This window comes from Homalodisca vitripennis, chromosome 1, assembly GCF_021130785.1.
Source record: "Homalodisca vitripennis isolate AUS2020 chromosome 1, UT_GWSS_2.1, whole genome shotgun sequence".
Lineage (NCBI taxonomy): Eukaryota > Metazoa > Arthropoda > Insecta > Hemiptera > Cicadellidae > Homalodisca > Homalodisca vitripennis.
In genome coordinates, this window is record NC_060207.1 from 153,363,950 (window position 1) to 153,386,483 (window position 22,534).

Sequence of the window (22,534 nt, forward strand, 5' to 3'; positions counted from 1 at the left end):
ACAGAAAATACGATTTGTTACTAATCCGAGTCAATGCTATAATACCGTTCCCGGATTCCCTTATCCTGTTATTGTTGATGTTTTGTGTTAGCGTTTTGCTAAACCTGATTACAAGTCAGGAGTGTTTGGCACACAAAGGTTGTATCAAGAAATAACTAGAGATAGTGTGAAATAAAATTTGAATATATGTGTGCATAAACTTCAACACACTTTACAAATTCAAATTATCATTAAATCATGAGTGATGAGTAGCACAGCCTTTAATAACCCAGCAACAAAGCTCTAAGAACCAATCTTATACAATTTTTCACAAAAATTAAAACTAATATTTTGTTTAATGCTTTATAGATATGGTTTTAATTAACTTGAGATTCTGTATTAATGATAACAATACAAATGAGAGTACAATATAAATTTACAAAGAATTGAAGTATTATGGACACTACTGTACCATCCCGGTTGTTTGCCTCAGGTGCCACCAGTGGGCGCTGTACTGTCACCGATTGAATGATGTCTCAGGCAGACACAGGCTTGTGCTCACCTCTCAGTCGATGATCTGTGCAGATCACTTCCGTAAGGACCAGTTTGTCAAGAACACTACAACTTTGTTGAAGCGGACAGCAGTACCTTGCATTAATCCTGAGATACCTCTCGCTTCTGCAGGTATTTGTTGCTTTCCCAACCTCTCCCACTTGCTAAACATTTATGGTGATGAAATTAATTTCAGTACTTCAATTGTGAATGTCAATTAATGATCTTTTCAAGGGAAAATTAGACAAGAACAAATATTATTGAGAAGCTGAGATAAAACAATAATACCAACAGCAAGTTGTGTGAAATTCCAGAATGATCATACAAAAAATACAAATTAAAAAAGCCTTTGGTGTTGTATGTGGATCTTTCAGAGATGAGGAAGAAGAGAATCCATTATAATTTTACATGTTTCAAAACAGTAACACACAACATAATATGGTTATAACGGTTTGGTATTGAATATGAATTGAATAAAAAACTGACATAAAAATACACATAAGTATAAAGTTATATATAAAACCATATGTATGTATATATATATATATATATATATATATATATATATATATATATATATATATGTGTGTGTGTGTGTTTTATTTTAGCTGAAAAGTTACCATTCATTGAGCACAAAACATGTTGTTAATATTTTCCAGTTCATAAGTATTGGTTTGGTCTCTGTAGCGGTAAATGGAAAAAGTGAAATGAAACATGACCTTATTATAGGTGAAATTAGGATTAAAAACAGTCTTGACTGTACGATGGTGGTACAGTCACTTTAGAGTACAACTAGTATCTTACACAGTTCTAAGTATGATTTAATATTTTTTACAAAATAATTAAGCCTTGAGTTTTGTTTTAATATAGACCTTTTTTAGTAGCCATGTATTTTATACACTCTAGCCGGTTTTATACACTGATTTTGGAATTGTTGTAACTGGAAGAAACAAACTAATAACTAGATATGTCACTGAAAACAATGTTCGAATTTACTTCTTTAGTACATTAAACATTTAACGGATAAAGATTTGTTTTTTGCCATAGACACTATGTAAGAAGTGTAATTAATTTCAGTGCTTCAATTTTATTAATTTCATTCATTAAAAAGGTGCAAAAGGTCCATAGTTTATTTAACTTAAATCCCATTCACAAGGTGATCTCAAGACAAATTTTCATCAATCAATGTCTCTAATTATTTTACTATGTGCGCCTTGTATTTCTTAATTTTTAATCTCTATAACAAGTGGTTGCAATCCAAGTTTTATTATGTGAACTTATAAATTTTATTTCCGTTTAAATTGTGTTGATAGATAAATTGTTTGATTACCAATTTAATAGATTTCATTTTTACACTTACGTAGCCGGTGTCATAACTATCATCTAAATTTTCCAGTTCGTTAAAACATTAGTAACACAATTGAAATATATTTTATTTATATGTGGGAAGCCACCTTCAGTCAAAACATGTGGCTTTCCACAGTGAAGACATAAATCTCAATATAAATTGTATTAGCAATGATTCAACACAGTGCGAACTCAACAATTTAGATAGTCATTTTAATAGATGATAATACCTTGAACATTGGTATAGAAATGTTGAGTATTTTTGTATTGAGTTGTAACATGGTTGATTCGTTGGTAATAAATAAAAATAAAGGTTTCAAGGTTCAGGGTGGCCACCCGACCGGGAATAAGCCAGGAATTTACCGGACCAGGAAAATAACCAAAAATAAGCTGGGAATATTCCTGTAGAACTTCAAAAACAATTTTTTTGTCCCTAAGAACTTGGAAATCAAGAAATAATTTGACAGTTATTACTTATAATACTTGCTTGTTTTTAGATCCAGTAGCTCCCAGACGGAAGCCAATCATGCGATCAGGTTTAGCAACCGTAAAAACGGAAATATCAGTGCCATTACCACTGTCTTCACTTGAGAATGCTCTTACATTGCTTCAGCAGCAAACAGGTTTGTTATGTGTATTCTTTTAATTTTAATTTTGTGACTTACAAAGTACACTAGGAATGGAATTCTCCAAAAATGATGGGACCAAACCTATTTCGAATAATTCAAATTTCTAATAGGGCGGACTGTCATTAAAAACTTGCTTCTGGTATGGATATTTAAAAAACTGAATAACGGCATCATGCTCTCACTACATGCCAACTGCGAGGGTTGGTGATCGCTTGTTCCTTAGAATATAGTGAATTCTTAACTGAAAGCAAGCTAATAGCATAATTAAGTCTAACTATGTTATGTAGAAAAGTTTACAAAATAACACGTTAAAATGAAAAGTTAATTATGGATTATTCAAGGCTGTTGATACAGCGTGTGCACGGAAACATTGGTACAGCTAACAACACAGTCTGACTTGTAGAAGCAGTCAATTATGATTTGTTTACTGGTGTAGCACTCACGAAAGACATTTTGTAGTATGACAGAATAAGTTTTCATGCTATAGTATTCAATTATAAACAGGTCTAGTTGAGTCACTTTCTGTTGTAATTTGGATTTATGCCAATGATGACTGGATTAAAAAAAAATTATTCTTGTAATGCATTTAAGATTACTTGGAAAACCAGGTGACTGTACTGCATTCAATAATGTCCTTAGTGTATTTCAGAGAACCAATGGAGTCATTTATGTTGTGAATGATAAGAAAGAATCAGATTTTGATATTGACCTTGAGGAGTAATGAGAAATGGAGAGCAGTTTATAGTTAGCAAAATTTCACTTCTCACTGCTATATAGCTGTTCTACACTGTCAGGAGTTTAACTGGTTGAGCTTCAAAACCATTACTACTTCTATTTTCTTCTTTAGTTGTAAACAAATTTAGTACCATAAAAAATGTTCTTCACAGCTTAAAGAACTTGTGACTTTCACCATTTCATGCCATCTTTAATACCTGATCCTGCTCTACAAATTATGACCAGGGCCGGCCCTAGCTAATTTTATAGTGTAAGCAAACAGTAGTTTTGGCGCCCCCCCCCCCCCCCCGATAAACCGTCATACACTACACCGTAGAACGGTAAATGTGACATTCCTTGTACCTAAATAGTAAACAAAGGGGAACAAATTAGGAGAAAAAAAAATAGCTGACAAACCAGAGTTTATGTTTATTTACCAGTGTTCATTTACAAATACAGTGACACATTGTAGACTACAATTACGATACATTACTTTATTAAGTTTAAGTTATGTGATGTATGATGGAAAACACAAAATCGTCTACAATCAATATTGTGTGTACAAGTCATTGTTAAACGTCAGGTTGTATTACAGACAATTCAAATTAAAAAATAATAGCCTAATAATTACAATTAAGATACTCAATGTTGCAATTAAAAAGGAATTCGTCTGGCTTTTAATTTTGAAAACTCTTGCAGTAGAATGTCCGTTTCCATTTCATTTAGGGCATCATTTTCAATCGCCAAGGTTGCTAGACCACTTAAGTGTTCTTGGCTCAAATTTGATCGTAGGTAAGTTTTTATCAGTTTTAATTTGGAAAAACTTCTTTCGCCACTGGCCACAGATACTGGAAGCGTTAACAAGATTCTCAATGCTACAAAAATATTTGGAAAAGTATCCACATAACCACGTTTGGTTATAAAAGACAACGCTCCAGCTGGGTGACTTGTAGGGGGCAGCATTGGTCCAAAGATTTGAAGCTCATCAAACAGCTCATCTCCGTTAATGTCATATTCTTTTGGTTTGTCATCTCCATCACCACCGCTCAAAACTGTTTCAAGGTGTTTGCAGGCTTTCTTTAACTCTGATTCACTCCATGCTTTTCCTAAGCTAGCAATATCATAGAGAAATTTAAAACCTTCACTATGGTTTTTCCATCAGTTCAAATCTCTCCTTTAACGAGGATATTGCTCTATCAAGCACAACAAAGAAGAAATTTACTTTAAACAAATCTTTACCAGAACTTGCAGCTTCATCTTCACTCTCGTAAGAAAATTGTTTTTTAACTCTTCTTGGTCTAACTGTTTTTTCTTGTTCAAAGTCACCTGCAACATCAATTTTTTCTGCAAGTTCCTTTGCATCAGTAATGACGCTGTTTAGTCCTTCTTCAGATCTCATAGTTTCCAAAAATGATTTTACACTCTTAAGAAGATCTATTGAACTTTGAAGATCATTTGTGACCTTTTGCAACAGTTTACTAATCATGTTTGTTTTATACAGGATCTCATGCCAAGTTACAATACAACACAGAAACTTGAAGCTTTGCAGTTTTTTTACTAGTCCTACGGCAGTATGTCTACCAAATGCATCAAGGTTCTTGTCTTGAGAAGCTTCATATAATGCATCATATACTTCTTCAATATGGTACCTCAAGGGTAATAATGCCTCAATTCTACTTTCCCACCTAGTGTTGCAGAGTGGTTTGACTGTTAGACTCGAAACGTTTTTCAGCAAAATACTCCATCTTTGAGTAGAACTAGAAAAAAAGATATATTTCTTGTATGGTGCTGAAACAGTCTACTGCACTATTGCAAGACAGAGCTGCATCGTTAATTACCAAGTTCAGGGAGTGGTTTCCACATGGAACATAAAATGCTCTAGGATTTAGATCAAGGATCCTCTTCTGAACTCCAACATGCTTTCCCTTCATTGCCGAACCATTATCATAGCCCTGACCCCTCATGTTTTTTAAAGGAATTCCTCGTTCCTTTAGTTCTTTCAATAATGCTTCTGTGAGACCTTCACCTGATGAATCTTTAATAGGAATGAAACCTAAAAAATGTTCTTTAATTACCACATCTTCATTTTCAGTAATCTTCACAAATCTTATCACAAACGTCATTTGCTCAGTATGGCTAACGTCAGGAGTGCAGTCTAATATTATTGAATAATATGTGGCTTGCTGTAGGTCTTGCAAGATTTTATCTTGGATCTTGGCTGACAAGAACAGAATGAATTCGCTCTGGATATTTTTGCTCAAATAATGAACGTGTGTTTCTTTTGATTTGATCCTTCTCACATGTTCAGCCATAAAAACATCAAACTTTGCTATGTGTTCTACAAATTTTAAAAAGTTTCCGTTGTTACGTTCAAAAAGAACATCCTTTTTCCCTCGAAAGGCCAACCCCTGTGTCCCCAAAAACTGTACTATACACAGTAATCGTTTCAGGACTTGGTGCCAATGTTCAGTTTCAGCATGGATAAGTCTTTCATGTTCTTCATCAATAGTTTTGTTTAATCGTAAACGTACAGAGAGCTCACGTTAAAACGTACAGTTTTTAACATGAGCAGAGGATTTCTCGTGACTGGTCAAAGTCTTGTGTAGGTTTTGCCAGTCAGAATACCCTTGGTCACTAGCAAGAAGAGAATTCGTGTTTCCAAACAGTTTGCAAGGAAAACAAAATGCTGTATTTTTCGATATTGAGTATAGTACCCAATTTCTGTAAACTTGTTCTCCGTTGCACAGCTTCCTTGTGTAATGATTTGAAGAAAATCTCCTACCTTTACTGTCCGCAGGAAACTCTTTGTCAGTGACTTGCTGAGGCCCTCGTTCAACAAGCACTTTCCGTACCTCGTCATTTATTTTGGGTGGCCACTTCCCACAATCATTTGAAATCACAGGTAATGTGTTTGTGTCCTTGTTCGGTTCCTGGAAGACAAAACAAAACATTATAGTTGGCATCGTGGTGTAATCGCAAGAGATGTATGATGTGTGATAACTCTGTTAAATTACCCTTTTCAGGATTTCAAATATTTAATGCAATATTTATATCTATATTTTATTATAGTCTATAATAAATAGGCCTTCCTATTTAGGTTTAACTAAAATATAGTAAACATTTTTAAAACATCTTTTACACCTATCTATGTTATGGTGGTATAAAATAAAAATTGGTTTAAATAAAAGTCAAATAAGGGCTTAAACATTTGTGTGTTTTTTGTTTGCGACCACTATATTGAAATGGTAGGCCTAATCATATCATATTCATGATTAATAATCCAACTAAGTTGGCCGAGGTTATTGCTGGACCTATTTATCCTAAAAATGCTAAGTAAGTTAAATAAGTCAACTTACAATTTCAATGACTTGTTGACTATGCGTAACAACAGACGTAGATGAAGATGACGATGACATCACTGTATCAACTAATAAATCATCATCCACAACCTTGGTGGCGGCTACAGAATCGTCACAATCAATATTTGATGGTGGAAATGGTGTTTCTGTAGCTAGATAACTATGGAATTGACTGGTTGACGGTCCAGGCAGAACCTCAGATTCAGTTATTGGTAAATTATTGTCAACATCATGATCTAATTCGGTTGTCTCTACGCTTATTGATGCACTCGCACATAATGGTGGATTTGTTAAAAACCTTTGCAGTGCTTTACACTGCTTTTCATCTTCTTTAGATTGCTGCAACTTTCTTTTGCGGTTAAATGCTCCAGATGTTTTTTTCTTGCTCGAAATTTCGTGTTAATTAAAAACGGCATTAATTTTACAACTTACTACAGTACAACGCACATCAATGTAATTATATAAAATAGTAAGACAGACAGCTGTCACGACGAGGGTGCTTGCGAAGCGGCGCTAACAGTGACCGTAACGTAACTGCGAGACTCAGACTGCGAACAGAAATAGACATATGAGTCATGCGGACGGTTCCATGTCACTCGCGTAAGGGGTGGGGCGTGTGTATCGGGTAGCGGTGCATTAGTCAGTGCAGGGCGCACGTGCACAGCGCCCCCACGGCGCCCCTCTCCTCGCGGCGCCACCCGCGGCCGCGTAGTTCGCGTATATCACGGGCCGCCCCTGATTATGACCCTACTTCAACTATTGCTACAAATACAGGAAACCGTTACTTTTAAAGTTTTAAAACCCGCCAAAACATAAGCTAGGGATGGTGAAAATGGCAAGAGAAGTCCACAATTAATATTGCACTCAGTAACATAGAAGCCCATTGTGAAACGACTCAGACTTTTTAATCAAACAGCTTGGAGAACATTCTGACACACCAATTCTCTGCATTAGGTGGAAATATCAAAACAAAATTAAATGTGGAAGCTCAACCTATTCTTGAACTTCTTATGCAGCAGTACACAAGTTGGTACTGTTTGTGTTAACTCTTTCAGTACCAACATCCATTTTTACGGATGTTGGTAATATTTGCAAGAGCCATCAGATGTCTATAAAAAAATCGTAGAAAATAAGGTCTAACATTTGCAATATTGTTGTTTTTGTATTCACTATAAACTAATCTTTCTAAAAAACATCTTATTTAATGATTTTGAACTAAATATTGACCAAAAGAACACTAAATACAAGTAGGATTGTCAGCTCTTTACTGCTTGGCAGCATTATGACTCGGTATAAAACTGTTATAAGAGAAGGACATGAGTGATGCGTTGTTTGAAATGTCGAGTGAAGCAAAACTTAACAAAATTTACCATACTAGCAAAAATGTATGTTGTCAATGTACAATGTCCAAAATGTATTTTCATATGTTTTCATTTCCATGCATTTCATTTCTTGTTTTCTAAAAGGCCCAAATGTTTAATTTTTGCTTTAAACATTTTATTTAATGTAAATATGTGTACATGTTGTTTGTTTATGAATTATAACAAAATCATGAAATATTGTAACTTAACGTTTTTTATATAACGAGTACATAAAGTTTATTTATCTATGCACTATAATACCTGTGGGTGATAACTACAATATCTATCATCTACTGCGTGCAAAATGTTTTTACTGTGTATTGTAAGTAAAATTTAATGTGGGCGGCTGTAAAAAGTAAAGTTTGGCCTGACTCTTCTTCATACAACAAAGGGCATATACCTTGACATTTTACGCAAAGTAACCTAGAAAAATGTCTGGCACTGAAAGGAATAATGCAGAGTTGTCTTACCTGTTTAACTAGCCATAATAATAAAATTCTTTACTGCATCAAACAATTACAATATTGCATGGCATACGTCAAGCGACATTTAAATGAAAAATTACTCGTTTTAAAAACTCATTGAAGGCTTCCTTCACTCAATGGAAAAAAATCTAGGAATGACCATGACTCCTTCCTGAGACAATTGTTGAAAAAAATCAACATCATGCAGACTTTAAATCTCGTTTTATTTTCACAGAGGGAGGTTCAAAGTCATGGGTCTGTTTCAATTTCTGTACTTTATTTTTCTGCATTTACAAACATTCAAGTTGAACCTTCTTTTTACTAAATCAGTCTATCAGTCTATCTTCCCTACATCATTGTACCAGTTTCCTTTGTTGCTGTAGATTGTGTCTTCTACATAATTATATTCATGTACATCGAATACAGAATAGTGTATATTTCTTGACCTTAAGAGTGTTTGGTCTTCAAATTCCTAATACTAAAGATTAAATTAGATTGTTGAATTACATATTTTGTATCAATAAGATATTGGAAAAAATAATACAAAAATCTGTTTGCTGAAATAAATATTATTAAAAACTCAAATATATCAACAAAAGTCCAATTTCTGTTACCAGTGGTGTTACTTCTCTGTACAGTAAACCTTGAACTCTCAATAGTGTAGAGAATGTCGTCCAGAAGCCAGTCCCTGAGTAACTTTTTCTGGAAGTAAGGGTTACTTCTGATCTCTGGAAGAAACAAGTTTTGAACCTTTGTTGGCAACATACAAAGGTTTCTTGCTGTAAAGTTCGTCTGTGCAATTGTATATGCAGAAATTTGTAATGTAATATTTTTCAATGTCCCAAACATAGAATATTTCAAAATTTATTGCAATATGATTTGTTGATTCCAGATATTGATGAGGAAAGCACCGCGATCTGTCGCCTTTGCTCTAACCCATGTACCAATTTTATTTTCATATTTGATGAAGTTGGTGTGAAGTTGAATCTTGCAGAAAAGATAAACTGGTGTCTGCCTGTTACTGTGAGTGTCATGGATAATTTATAATTTAGAGTTAATAAAATATTAGTTTTAGGATCAACCCTCTGTAAAGCATCATAACATTTACAGGACTAAGTTTTAAAATAATGAAAAATAATTTCATAAAATTATATGTGTATATTTAGAATTTATGTAAAAATTACTATGAAGTGAGCTTGATGAAAAAGTCAGTTCAAGGATAGACCATTAGGAATCAGGTACAAAACCTGAATAAGTAATAACCTATTAATTATTTATTTATTGTCCTTATTAATTATTACTATATGCAACTTGTAACTGTTATGGCCACAAGGTTATTGATGTAAAAGTAAGGTATACTTTTACATAGTTCTTAACAAATAATTCAAGGTGTATGGTAATGCATTATCCAAATAATTTTTTTTTTTTTTACTTATCAAATCTAATTTACATTATTAGATCATATTTTATTTCTGCATGAAGTGGAGATTTGTGAATCAGAAAGGCATTTTGTGAATATTTTCAGGACATATATGTAACGAATTAATAATTTACAGTAATTTATTATTTTGGTCCAAATAAACAGTATTTTAAATGAATTAACACTGTCAAGACAACGTTATCATATGATTTTTCATATCTGCCTTCGTGTACCCAATTACGTACACACCAGGCTTTGGTAAAGATCGTTGTGTGCCCAATGGGATACACATTAACACGTTCGCTGCTAAAAATTAAGTAATGTATGTTGCTAGAGGCTAATTTTTTTTTATTAGTATTCACTTACCAATTTAGTTGTTGTGACACGGGTTGGTACAGAAAGGTCATCAAACACCAAAAGAGCCGAATTTCGCCATTTTGAAAACGTGCAGTAGATCTAACCGCACACGCTCCTGGGGCCAGTCCTCTCTTCGAAGCGCGCACCGTTTTCCTTATTGTTTTTGAAAAACAGACCACTAACGATTGTTTTATAATAATACTGGGAACAAATCACTTAGTATAACTAAAAATATATTGATAAAAAACACTAAAAACTACTATTTACAACCCAACCATCCTCCCCCAAGGTACGCTTCATTAGTCATGGAATTGGTCAAAACAATGTGGGACACACAAACCCAGGCTGTCCATCACATTCTAAACACTGCCACATCACGTATTTCTTTCTGCCATTTGCATAGCAAACTCTGCACCTCTTTTGTTTACTTCTCTTTCCACAAGCCACTTTTTCTGTAATCCGTGAGGGTACATGGGGGACGCGGCGGCGCTTCAGAGGTCGAGGAGGCTCGGGAACGTCCGGGAGTAGCTTTGTCAATAACCTCCAGACGGAAGTCGTACAATGGCATTTTGTTTTCTCCACTTGATGTGCGAACTTCGTTTATAGAATAGTGTGCATTCACTAACATCATCTGAATTACGTGGACAAAAATCTTTTTATACCACCGCAGTGTTTTCCTTTCGCAAGGATAATATGACATCATTTGGTCACTGCGGTCCACGCCTTTCATAACATTGGTTGTATTGAACAATTGGTAGTGGTTTTAGTCTCTCCAAACCACCTCGATTAATTGAATTCACCATGTCATTTTTCAAATTCAGTGGATATGTAAGAGACAACGCGTTTGTCTTTCCATTTGGCGACAACAACACTTTCGGCGTAGCGGGCGATGGTTTTCACCCTTTTTCAGGGTTGCCGATTTGACTTCAGGAGATACTATTTTCTGTCCAGCCGAAGAGTTCCAGTGCAATATGTATTCCTACGGAGCAGGCTTGAGGCAAGAGTAAAACTATTATAATAATTATCCATAAATAAACTGTGGCCACAATTGAGTTTCCCTTGCATCAGCTTCAATACAACATTGGCTGCATGCCCCTTATCACCGTAATCATCTAAAATTCCGCAATACATAAAAAAAAACGAAGTATTAGGCCATGGGGGTCACACAAACTGTACAGTTTGATGCCGTACTTATGGCGTTTCCCTTTTATATATTGCCTAAAGTACAACCGTCCCCCCTCCATAAAACCATTCCCTCGTCAATGCACAACTTTTTTTGAGGATAATAAATTGAGTCCATTTTATTGTTGAAGTAGTCAATTAGAAACTGTACTTTAGAAGCTCTGTTGTTTGGGTTAGGGTACCTTTCAAAATTAACGCATCGCAAAATAAGCATGAATTTGTCCCTGGCCATGAATTTGGGGAAGCACGTTGAAAAACAGCTTACAAGTTTTCCAATAGTCTTGTATTCGGGGTAATTGTAATATTCCCATGTGCAGCAATAGGCCAATAAAACATTTGAGATCCTCCACGGTAATGTCTTTCCATTTATGGATTCGTGAGCCGGGGTGTAGTAGTCCACAGAATAAACTCCAACGCGTATCTATTCGTAGTAGCCACAATGCCCTCCAAAAAAATCACATCCACCAGCAACAAGAAAAAATTGATTGGGGTAATCTCATTAGGCAAAGGGACTAAAAACTTTTCCTCTTTTTGTTAAACGGTACATCTTTCATACCTATAGTTTTGAGGACTCCATTGTGGTGGTCTTACGTCATAGTCTGGGTCTTCGACCTCTGACTCATCAGTCTCGTATTGTTCATCGTCGAGGTCCGGAGCATAACCAGGGACACCAGGGTCGTCTTCATAATCAGAATCACTATTAGCCACAAACTGACGTCTAATTCTGGATTCCACTAGTTCCAGGAGGCAAATCCATGTCTATTGTATTATAAGAATAACACTAAAACACACAACAAAAACGGTAAAATTTGAAGTAGTCTAAAAACTAACCACAAAACGCTAACTGAGAACGGCGACCACAAAAACGCGGGAAAAGTATATCCCCACGAGCGGCAAAACGGACAACCATACACGACGAGTGCTGAGAGCACACTGACTGGGTTTCTAAACAATGGCGCTGTGCAGTTAGATCTACGTCATGCGCGCCTGGCGCGAGGCAGCCGTGCAGTAGATCTACCGCAACCGCATTGAACGTGTTAAGCACTTTTCGTGAGTGTTTTATTGTTTGGTTTGTCTCAGTGGTTATTGAAATGGATGATTCCTTAATTTTTGAGGTATAAAAAATCAAAACATTTTACAATATAATTTGTCACTTTATTGAATACAATGATCACAAAAACTGTTATACATGAGTTTTAATACTGTTTTAGTTAAAATAACATATAACTTTTGTGTTTACGATATAAAATGCAATAATAAGAAAAAATTGGAGTGTAATTTGTGCACGTGTTGAAGCACTGGAGGCATATTGGTGGCTCATCTGGACAGGTGGCACAGTAGATGTTGACCCATTTTGTCTCTTTCTTGCTTCTTTAGCGCCCATAAAACTTTTATAAAAAGAAGAACACCTCTTTTTTATGTATGTGCAAATCCGTCTAATTTGGTGAGTCAGTGTTTGAGCTGCTGTTGTCTCTGAACTCATATTGCTGCATTTGGTGGGATTCTTACAGGAGTTGGTTCAGGATTTGAAGATGATACAAGCTTTTTTACCAGCACTTCCCTAAATTGTTATATGACCCACTTCTGGTTTGGCTCACAAGCAGTGTTGGAAAGGACCAGTTCGTTGGTAACGCAGGTCCCTAGCAATATTTCTACTGCTACTTTCTTGTACCCTTTACTGCTCTTCTGTAAGAGATTGTAATAGGGATACATTTGGTCTGAAATGTCCACATCCTTTTTCATGTTATTGTAGTTTAGTACAGTCGTGGGTTTTAAAATTGGTTATCATTTTCTGTACATTCTTCAGATGGAACCAAGATGCCAAGTCCTCTGCTCGTGCTGATACCATCAATGCCTTTTTTATATACCCATTTGATGACCTTGACTCCATCTCATTTTCTTGAGGGAACACTTCCCATTTCTTTAATTTCTTACTGTCATTTCTCGTGGCTTTCCCTTCCAAAGTGCCACACAAGTAGATTTTGTTTTAGCAATAGTTCAGCTACGCCCACGTTGTTATAAAAATTGTATGCATATAACAGGTGCCCCTGACCAAGAAGATCTGACGGGATCATTATCTCAATTATGATATTACTTTCGTCTGGTATCATTATTTACTTGCATAGCTTGTTAACTAATTCCACAAGCTTTTTGACTTTGAATAGACTGTGTCTTCTTTATTATTGTTTTGAAAATCTAAACATTTCAGAATCATTTTGAATCTATTCCTCCACTTGGTTTTTTGATGACGTTTTTGTAAAGGAGATTTGCAGACCAGTAAATTTGTAGCAATGGACAAATTCCAATAATAATCAGTATTCTGAATACTTTTTTGATGTGGGACATCTATCCACTGCCTCATCATCGATCTTCTCCTGATCACATGATTAGATAAATGCTGGTGGCCTATTTATTTGTATAACCACAAGGTCTAGAACTAAAATTTTTGTAAAATTGCGAAGCCCACATACTTTCCTTGTTATACATAAACGTTAAAAATAAATAAATGGTTATGATTTTTAGTCACTATTATTAAAAATTATGACTGCATATAAATAAGTCCGGAAATTGACCGTCGTTGTGAATGTGGTAATCATTTAATCGTGAACTGGTGGTGTTTGCTCCCATATTGACACAAAGTTGTTATATTGTTGTCACTGAAAATACAGTTTTGGACATATTCAAAGAAAGCATGTTATAACTGAACCAAAGAGATATTGTATGTAAATCGTCTTGCATTAACATATCCAAAGAGTTGGGACTATATGACAAAGCCGTGTCATTAGCAAAAGCTGTAACACGTCCATTAAAATAATGTTGCAAAAGCCATTAGCAAACAAAATAGGGCCAAGCACAAATCCTTATGGTACTCCGTAATTAATGTTTAAAATTTCACTTATACTCTGCGTAACCATAAAAGTGGAACCCCTCTAATTCCTGCAGATTCTAGTGTATACACCAGTAACTCATGATTCAAAGTATGAAAGACCTTGCTCACATCTAAAAATAAACCAGCTGTTTTATTGTCAGTTATACTATTCAAACCCTCATAAATAACTAGCAAAGTGTTGAACAAATTCAGTGCTTAGATCTTCCCTGAAACCGAACTGACCTGACACAAAAATTATTATTTTCTAACAACCAAATCAGCCTTGTTTTAACATCTATTCTAATAATTTAGACAGAACAGGAAGCAAAGATATCGGACGGTAGTTTTCTTAAGCATACATTTGACCTCTTTTAAAAATTAGAATAACTTTAGTGATCTTCAAGATATTAGGAAAACCCCTCTGTGATACTGCAATTGAATAGTTCTGTTTAAATTGGACTAAGTTCATTACTCACATAACAAATAATAGCTTCATAAATCAATTCATACTCTGTATTATTGTGTATAGAAAGATTAATAACCTTTTTTATTTCAAATTTATTATAGGACTAAAAATATTAGACTTATGTATAGTGTTGTTCTCTGAGTGCTTATAAAGGTTTTATATTGTGCAATTTTTCTCCATATTGATGTCATTTTTCTTTCACTACTATAAAAAGGACTTATGTTAGTGAAACTGTTATGTTTTATACATTTTTTAAAGGTTTCATATGTTTTGACTGATTCTTTTATAATAAGAAAAGATAAAATTGAACCTTTTTACACTGCAGGTGCAAGAAACAGATCTTCTACCTAAGCAAATTTGCCGACCGTGTTTTGACAAGCTCGCTCTCTGTCACGAGATGGCCGAGACCTCACTCCAGGCTGAGAATAGGCTGCGGGAAATGATGACTGAGAAGCAGTTCAGGTACTACAAAATTTAATGAATAATGCATTTACATCCAATTCTTTCGCATCAGAAAATGATTTTTTCATTTAATTTTTGCAGCTATAAAAAAACCTGAAAGACAGGTTTGAAGGTACCTTTTTGGTAATTAGGCTTAAAAGCCTGCTGTACTGGTGGCCATCTTGACTGTATCCCCATAAGAACAATGTTAAACTTCACTTTTACGACTCTATTTTTAGCCATAGAATTGCAGGAGATAACCCATTTTTAAAATATCATTAACTCGCATCCAAATGCTTTTTGTTTTTATAATATTTATACAGGTTATTGAAGGAATAAACCTAACTTTATTTACTTCATCATTTAAATGTTCATAAAGTATATTCTTTAAAACATTTTTTTATCTAAAAAGTATTTGGATCCAATGATGATGTATTAATCACATCTTTAAAATGAGATTTCTTCCATAATGTTACATTAAAAATTATATAAAAGTGCATAGATTGTAACACTGTTTTTATAGGGAAACATTCAGTTGTTTTACTACTGCTGGTTCTTAAGTAATAAATGAGGAACTTAGATAATTTACAATAAAAAAAAATAAGTTATGATTTAAAATTAGAAAAAAATCTAAAATTGAAATGTTTACAGTCAAAATGAGTAGTGTTCAAATTACTAGTTCAAACAGTTATTAACAGCTTGTTAGTACTGATGGCGAGAGAAAAGAAGAGACCTGGATTCTGGCCTATCTGAAATTTGCAGGCGTTACTACTAGTATGTTGCCGCGCCTTGTTTCGTAATTCCATTATTGTTTCACTGTTACATTGCTAGGATAAACAATTCGCAGGGTTGGCTGTGGGGCGAAGCGCCTGAAATTACCGCGCGGCAACACACTAGTACACAGCTGTGCGCCGGTACGGGCCAGGTCTCTTCTTTTCTCTCGCCAACAGTAAATTAAAGGGGCAAAGTTACACATCAAAAATATTGTAAGATATAAAATCTGATACACAATAATTAATTGCCTTTTTATTTTTTGAGCAGAATGGTTCACTTATTTACATATTATACATTATAATAATTAAGTTAGAAAATTAAGTATTACAAATTTTTAGTTTTAGGTGATTAAAAATGTTCTTCAGGATATTTAGAACAAGTCCAATGATAAGGTTGACAATCTTCATATAATTATTCATAGTATAATTTAATAACCTCTTTCAAACAAAGTTATGTACAAAATAAGGCAGTTTAAATTAAAGTTTGCTCTAAAATTAGTTTGTTAAATGTTAATTAACAATTTAAATTATAGAAATTATTTGTGTTAACACAGACATTTTCAAATTGTGTATATGTAATATCACTTCTGGTGAAGAGCAAATTTTTTGTATGAAATTGATTGTATATAGTAGATATGGAGATTTATTGATGTTTTACTATCATAAGTTACTGATTCTCATCCACTTATTAGACTCTTGATAAGTACTACTTTGCTCATGCCATAGAATTTTAGCTGTCTTACAGCACATAAGAGAAATAAATTTGAAACCCATCAACTATCCAACAAATACATCAGAAGGTTTTATTTATTTTATTTTTGTTAAATATCTGCCATTATCAAATTTAATTTCATGTTTACAATTATCAGTAAAAAATGCATGGAACAACATTATTTCTGAGAAGTTTTACATCCAAATTAAAATTAAAATGTTAGGAAGTACAAATGTAAAATCATGTGAATTGCAAAAATTTAATGAAACTCTAACAAAATTAAATTGAAAATAACTCAATTACAAATTAAATGATATTACCGCAAACTCTTCATTATTCATAAATGGTTTATCCGTTTTGCAAATTACCAATGGCATCCATGGTAAAAATTATTCTTAAAAAATATACTAAAATAAGTTTTAGGATAGATCTGATTTATTAACTGCTAATAAATAAGAAATTACATAATAAGAAATTATGTACATTGAACTTACCTATTTTGTCTTTTAATATAAAATATAACTAATTATTATCCAATTCTATCACCTTTCTATCTCCATTCACCCAACTTAATGCAGTTACCTCAAGTGTAGCCACAAGAACCACCAACCCACCCCACTGAATCCGTTGTGCCTGCAGCATAAGAGCCCAACTTAAATCTCAAAAGCATCTATATTTCTGATATTATCTGGAAGAGAGTTCTATAAATGACATTCGGCAACAACATGAGGTTTATAATATAAGTCTGCCGAATGAATTGGAATTGATAATGAAGACACATTTCTAAAAGTTCTGCGTCCACTAAAATCAGACAATGACAAAAACAAATACAGCAAAAATAATATCACTTTATAATAAAAGAATCAGCTAGGCAGTGAATTCGGGGACTAGAAGGTTTTTAAATTAGGTTTATTAACATTTAGTTAGTAATGAATATACTCTGTCAATTAAGTTCAATTTAATTTGAAGTTTTAGTTTTAAGGGTAATATATTTTAGAAATAAATGTAATATTTAAAAAAATATAAATCTGTAATAATTTTTGCTCATGATAATGTATTTATATCCATGCATTTAGAATGTTTTAAATATTCTAATTAATTAGAAATGTGAGCAATATATTTCAGGATTCAAAATAGACTAATCTCTAAATCTTTTAAACATGAGTAAATTATTGTAACAATATTCTGTATGTTACAGCTCCCAACCTCTTACAGGATCAGATCTGCTGAGTCCAGTCTACGTGGGATCTGAGGGTGATGACTCTCAAGACAGTTCTAGTATATCCAAGTTAAATAACATGAATGAGGCAAAGTCTTTGTTTTGCTGCCCTTTGTGTTCCTGTGGGAAAATGATCACAAAAAGTGGCATCTATAGAGCCAATCATGGTGTGTGTCAAGAGTTAAAAACTGACACTGAAGAAAAACCTAAAATCACTACTGTCGAAGAAAGCTCTGAAACAACAGCCATTCTACCTGAGGTAAAATTTTCAAACTCTATGAAAGAGCCGAGCAAGTTAAACAATGAACAACAGCAATTATGGAATGGACAAGAATACTCTTTAAAAATACCTGAATTAGATATGGATACTTTGTATCATGATCCTGACAGTATTGTGGGGATGGAGTTAGATACTATTCCAGAAGATGAAGCCTGGGAAGGATTACGAAGTAATAAAGAAACTAAAATTGTAGTAAAAGGAGAAAAAGAGTCCTTAATATGTAGAATTTGTGGGGTGGAATTTTCAGAACTGACAGCTCTGTTGGATCACTCAGAAGATCACTCGGACATAGACTGTTTCCCTTGTACAATGTGTGATCGGTGGTTTAGTAACAAATCAGTGCTAGACACACATTTTGTGGAAGAACACTTTGGCCATAAAATAGAGGAAGCGGAGGTACATCAGTGTGAGTCCTGTGGGCTCTCATTCAAATCAGCTGTGAGACTGGAGAGTCATGTCTGTGGCTCTTCTGCTGCTACAAACAGATGTCTTACCTGCAACAAGGCATTCCGCTCCGAGGCTCGGTTGGAGTTTCATCAGAGGTTTCATCGTGGAGCTAAACCAGGATATTGTGAAGTATGCCAAAAAACATTCCCAGATGAGCTCAAGCTGTACAAGCACACAATGTATTTACATTCCCAGAACAAAGGACATGTCTGCGAGGAGTGTGGCAAAGTCTTTAGATCAAACAGTTCACTTAGGTACCATCAGAGATCCCACCAAGGTGAGGACATAATGAAGCCTTACCCATGTGAGTACTGCGGAAAGTGTTTCATCAGAAAAAGTATGCTGAGGAATCATTTTGTGAACACTCACAAGGATAAAACTCAGGAAGGTAGCTGTTTTACTTGTAAACTCTGTTTTGAAGCATTCCCGAGCACTGATCAAGCCGTGAACCATATGGATATCATGCATATTCCCGAATGCAGTGGGGAGACAACATATAGTTTTGAAATGCACACAGTGAAGAGACTTTATCTGTGTGAATATTGTGAGAGATGCTTCACAGATCCTGTTAATCTCAATGCTCATAGGGAACATCATCCTCCAGAGTATCCCTATCAGTGTAAAATCTGCAATGAAGCTTTTTCATCTTCCTCTCTTCTTGAGGAACATAAAAAACTTCACATATCAGCTGGTGTGAGGGATTACATGAGTGAATTCACTGTTCCAACCGTGTACATGTGCGAGTATTGTGAACGCTGCTTCATGAACAATGTGAAATTGTCTGAACATCTGACTGTGCATTTTGGTGAAGAGCCATACCATTGTCGATTTTGTGATTTGAAATTTAAAACCCAGGCTGAGGTATCTGAACACCGGCTGGCTCATGATCAGACTCTTTCTCCAGTCGAAGATTCATACAGACCTTATGAATGTCATTTTTGTCCAAAATCTTTTGCGATTGAAGATGCTTTAGTGAAACATATACGAATGCATACAGGAGAGAAACCATTTATCTGTGATCAATGTGGGAAAGGGTTCTCACAGAGTTCCGGTTTGTACACCCACCAGAAAGTGCATTCGGATGAGAGGCCATACTCCTGTCCAGTTTGTCCAAGAACCTTTAAGATTAAAGGAGATAGAGATGTACATGTCAGAAAACACTCGGGGGATCGTCCTTACAAGTGTGATTATTGTGGAAAGGCCTTCATGACCCAACATGTTTACAGCCAACATCGGAAAATCCATACAGGAGAACGGCCCTACAAGTGTGATGTCTGTGGTATTGCCTTTCGTAGATCCCACGTTTTGACAGTACACAAACGTATCCACACTGGTGAGAAACCCAACATTTGTGATATCTGTGGCAAGAGATACCGTCAGAAGGGGGATATGTTAAAGCATCGCAGACTACAACACGGTATTGTTAAAGTTAGAATACAAAAGGTTGAATTTTAAATATTTTGTTTGCTCAGTTTCATACTGTTTCTAAATTCTCAATCATTTGTAATTGAATTTTATGTTTGTTGTTAAATATTGTGATGCTCACTATAACACTTTGATTGAAGACTATGTGATCATTAGAAAATACAGAGTTATTAGTTAATAAGTAATAGTAATTGTAAATATATATTTTTGGATGTAACAAATCAATATGCTTAAAAACAATTATTTGAACATCTTCATCCAATTTTAGTTGTTTTGCAAATAAAGGTAAAAATGGTTGTGTGTACTTTGTATGTTACATGTAAAGTTATACTCCATTACCATTAGTTTGTTGTGGATGCATCCTAAAACATGCATGTGGAAATATATCTATAACTTCCATGCATTTGAAAACCATTTTGTCTTTCTCTTAGAAGAAATAATAGCTCAGTGCTAATCAAAATGTTGGTTTCATCACTTACACCACCTTTTCTTTCATTAGTTTTTAGGACAATTGAATCTTTCCTGTGATGTATAAAATAATAAAAAAATAAACTATGACTCAGTTTGTTTGTTGGAACTTGGTTGTTTGATATTATGGTGAATTTAAAAAATGATAGATATCTATTTTTCACGCTTTGCGAATACCGGTACTATAATTTTATGTCAAACTTTAATAAAAATGTAATTCTTACAAATATTTACAACATTTTCGATTTGACTGAACTAGCTTATTTTCTCGGGTCATTTGTTTGGTTTTTTTGCAAGATTCTTATTAAAATTGCCAATATGATATGCTCAACACCATTTTACAACATCTCATGTAAATTAACCCTTTAAGTGTCATAAAAAATTGGACCTGATCTTTGATAAAGTTACAATTTTTTTAAATTTCCAATGTGTAAAGTTAAATTTATTTTCGTTTCTGTATGTAAAAATAGAGTTATTTAACGGTAAATAAAATTTGTTTAGCCCTTTTTGGATTTCCTAGGCTAATTTTTAACTTTTGAGAATATCGTAGAATAACAGTGCAGTTGGCACTAATATTTTTATCATTTATTCAGTAAGTAGGGGAATGAAACACAGTTTTATAGATAAACACTTCTCATTAACTAACTGACTAGATGCCTTGACGGGAGCTCCCGTCAATGACTTTGTGAAAGGCGCGGGGCCACGCTCGCTAGACAGTGTTTGGCCAATTAGAAGCAACTGCCACTCCCATTGTAACAGAATGCGAGGCAGGGCAACCCGTCTGTATGTCGCATGACTACTAGAACCATCTAGCAGAAAAATATTCAACTAACATAGCAGTAAGAAAATATAGAATGCAAAAACGCGAATCCACGGCAATAACGTTTTGAGCTTGTAGTGGCCCTCCGCGGATCCGCGTCAATAACGCTGGAAAGGTTAATATTTATCTCACAGGCTTTGTCTAGTCTGCTGAAATCTGTTCACAGACATGAGTTTTTTTTTACTTACTGTCTTCCATTTTTAGCAATTTAAAAAATTTGACTTCATGAGTGACACAGAAAGCCCTATTAAAATTAAAAAACAAAATAATAAAATTTATTTTCACGCATTAATTTATTAGGTGAAAATAATTAATAAATTAAAATTTTAGTCTGGTGAACTAATTACGTTTTCAATGATTATACATTTATATTTTTATAACAAATAGGCCTTTTCTAAGAATTAATTTTAATGTGGATCAAATCATGAACGTAAAATGTCTTAGATGCTTACTTTAGTGTTTAACCCTAGAGCTGGTATGAAACGAATTTTCGTCGCCAAAGGCCCGTCCGATTTAGCAACGACGAATATTCGTCGCCAAAGTAGACATGTACAGTTATTGAAATTTTAGGCAATTAAGGTCATTTAAATGATTTTTATTTGATATATTCTGGAAGAGCAATAACTATAGTACCGATTTACTGTTCTTACTTCGATTATTGTCTTCTTTGTTTACCGTAAAACATCGTTTTTTTTTTTACAGCGGACATGAACGTAGTACGGGTCAACCACATTGTTGTGAAACTGTAAACAAGTGCCGGGTTTTGTATTTGAGGTTACGAATCCAATAGTATTTGGTGTGGTTATTATTTTTTTTTTTTAGCTTTCTTAGGTTATAGTTTTAGTTGTTCAGTATGGGTGAAAACTTTAGAGACCGATCAAATGATCTTAGAGAGCTTGCAGGGCGGGATCTAGTGACGCTGAGTGAAAAATGAAACTTTGTATATATTGTACATATGTAAATAAGGTAAGATTAAAATTTATTATTTTATTTTTGTTTTAACTGTAATACTTATATAAGTATAAATGCAGTCAAGAGATTATGTTTACCCACGAACAATAATATTTATTTAGAAATGTACGCATTTTTGAAAATAAGTAAATATGGGTGCTTTTTCATACAAAGCCCTGTAACCCATACGTTTTGAGGTAAAAGTTACAATAATTATATATTTTTGGAATCAGGATAAAATTTCGAATAAGTTATACATTTATGGTTTTTATGTAAAGCTTATTGCTAAGCAGTTACAC

General features: G+C 34.2%; 1 protein-coding gene across 2 annotated transcripts in view; it reads left to right on the forward strand.

Annotated features, from left to right (window-relative positions):
- LOC124374106 (zinc finger protein 271-like) overlaps positions 1–20,300 on the forward strand; it is a 33,629-nt gene extending 13,329 nt beyond the window's left edge. For both annotated transcript variants that reach the window (XM_046832410.1, XM_046832405.1), the window contains exons 4-8: positions 473–663; positions 2,376–2,501; positions 9,298–9,428; positions 15,025–15,161; positions 17,824–20,300. In XM_046832410.1, the coding sequence (XP_046688366.1) occupies positions 473–663; positions 2,376–2,501; positions 9,298–9,428; positions 15,025–15,161; positions 17,824–20,026 (2,788 nt within the window). In that variant the 3' untranslated portion in view covers positions 20,027–20,300. The remainder of the gene's footprint in view (positions 1–472; positions 664–2,375; positions 2,502–9,297; positions 9,429–15,024; positions 15,162–17,823) is intronic.
- The last annotated feature ends 2,234 nt before the right edge of the window (positions 20,301–22,534 follow it).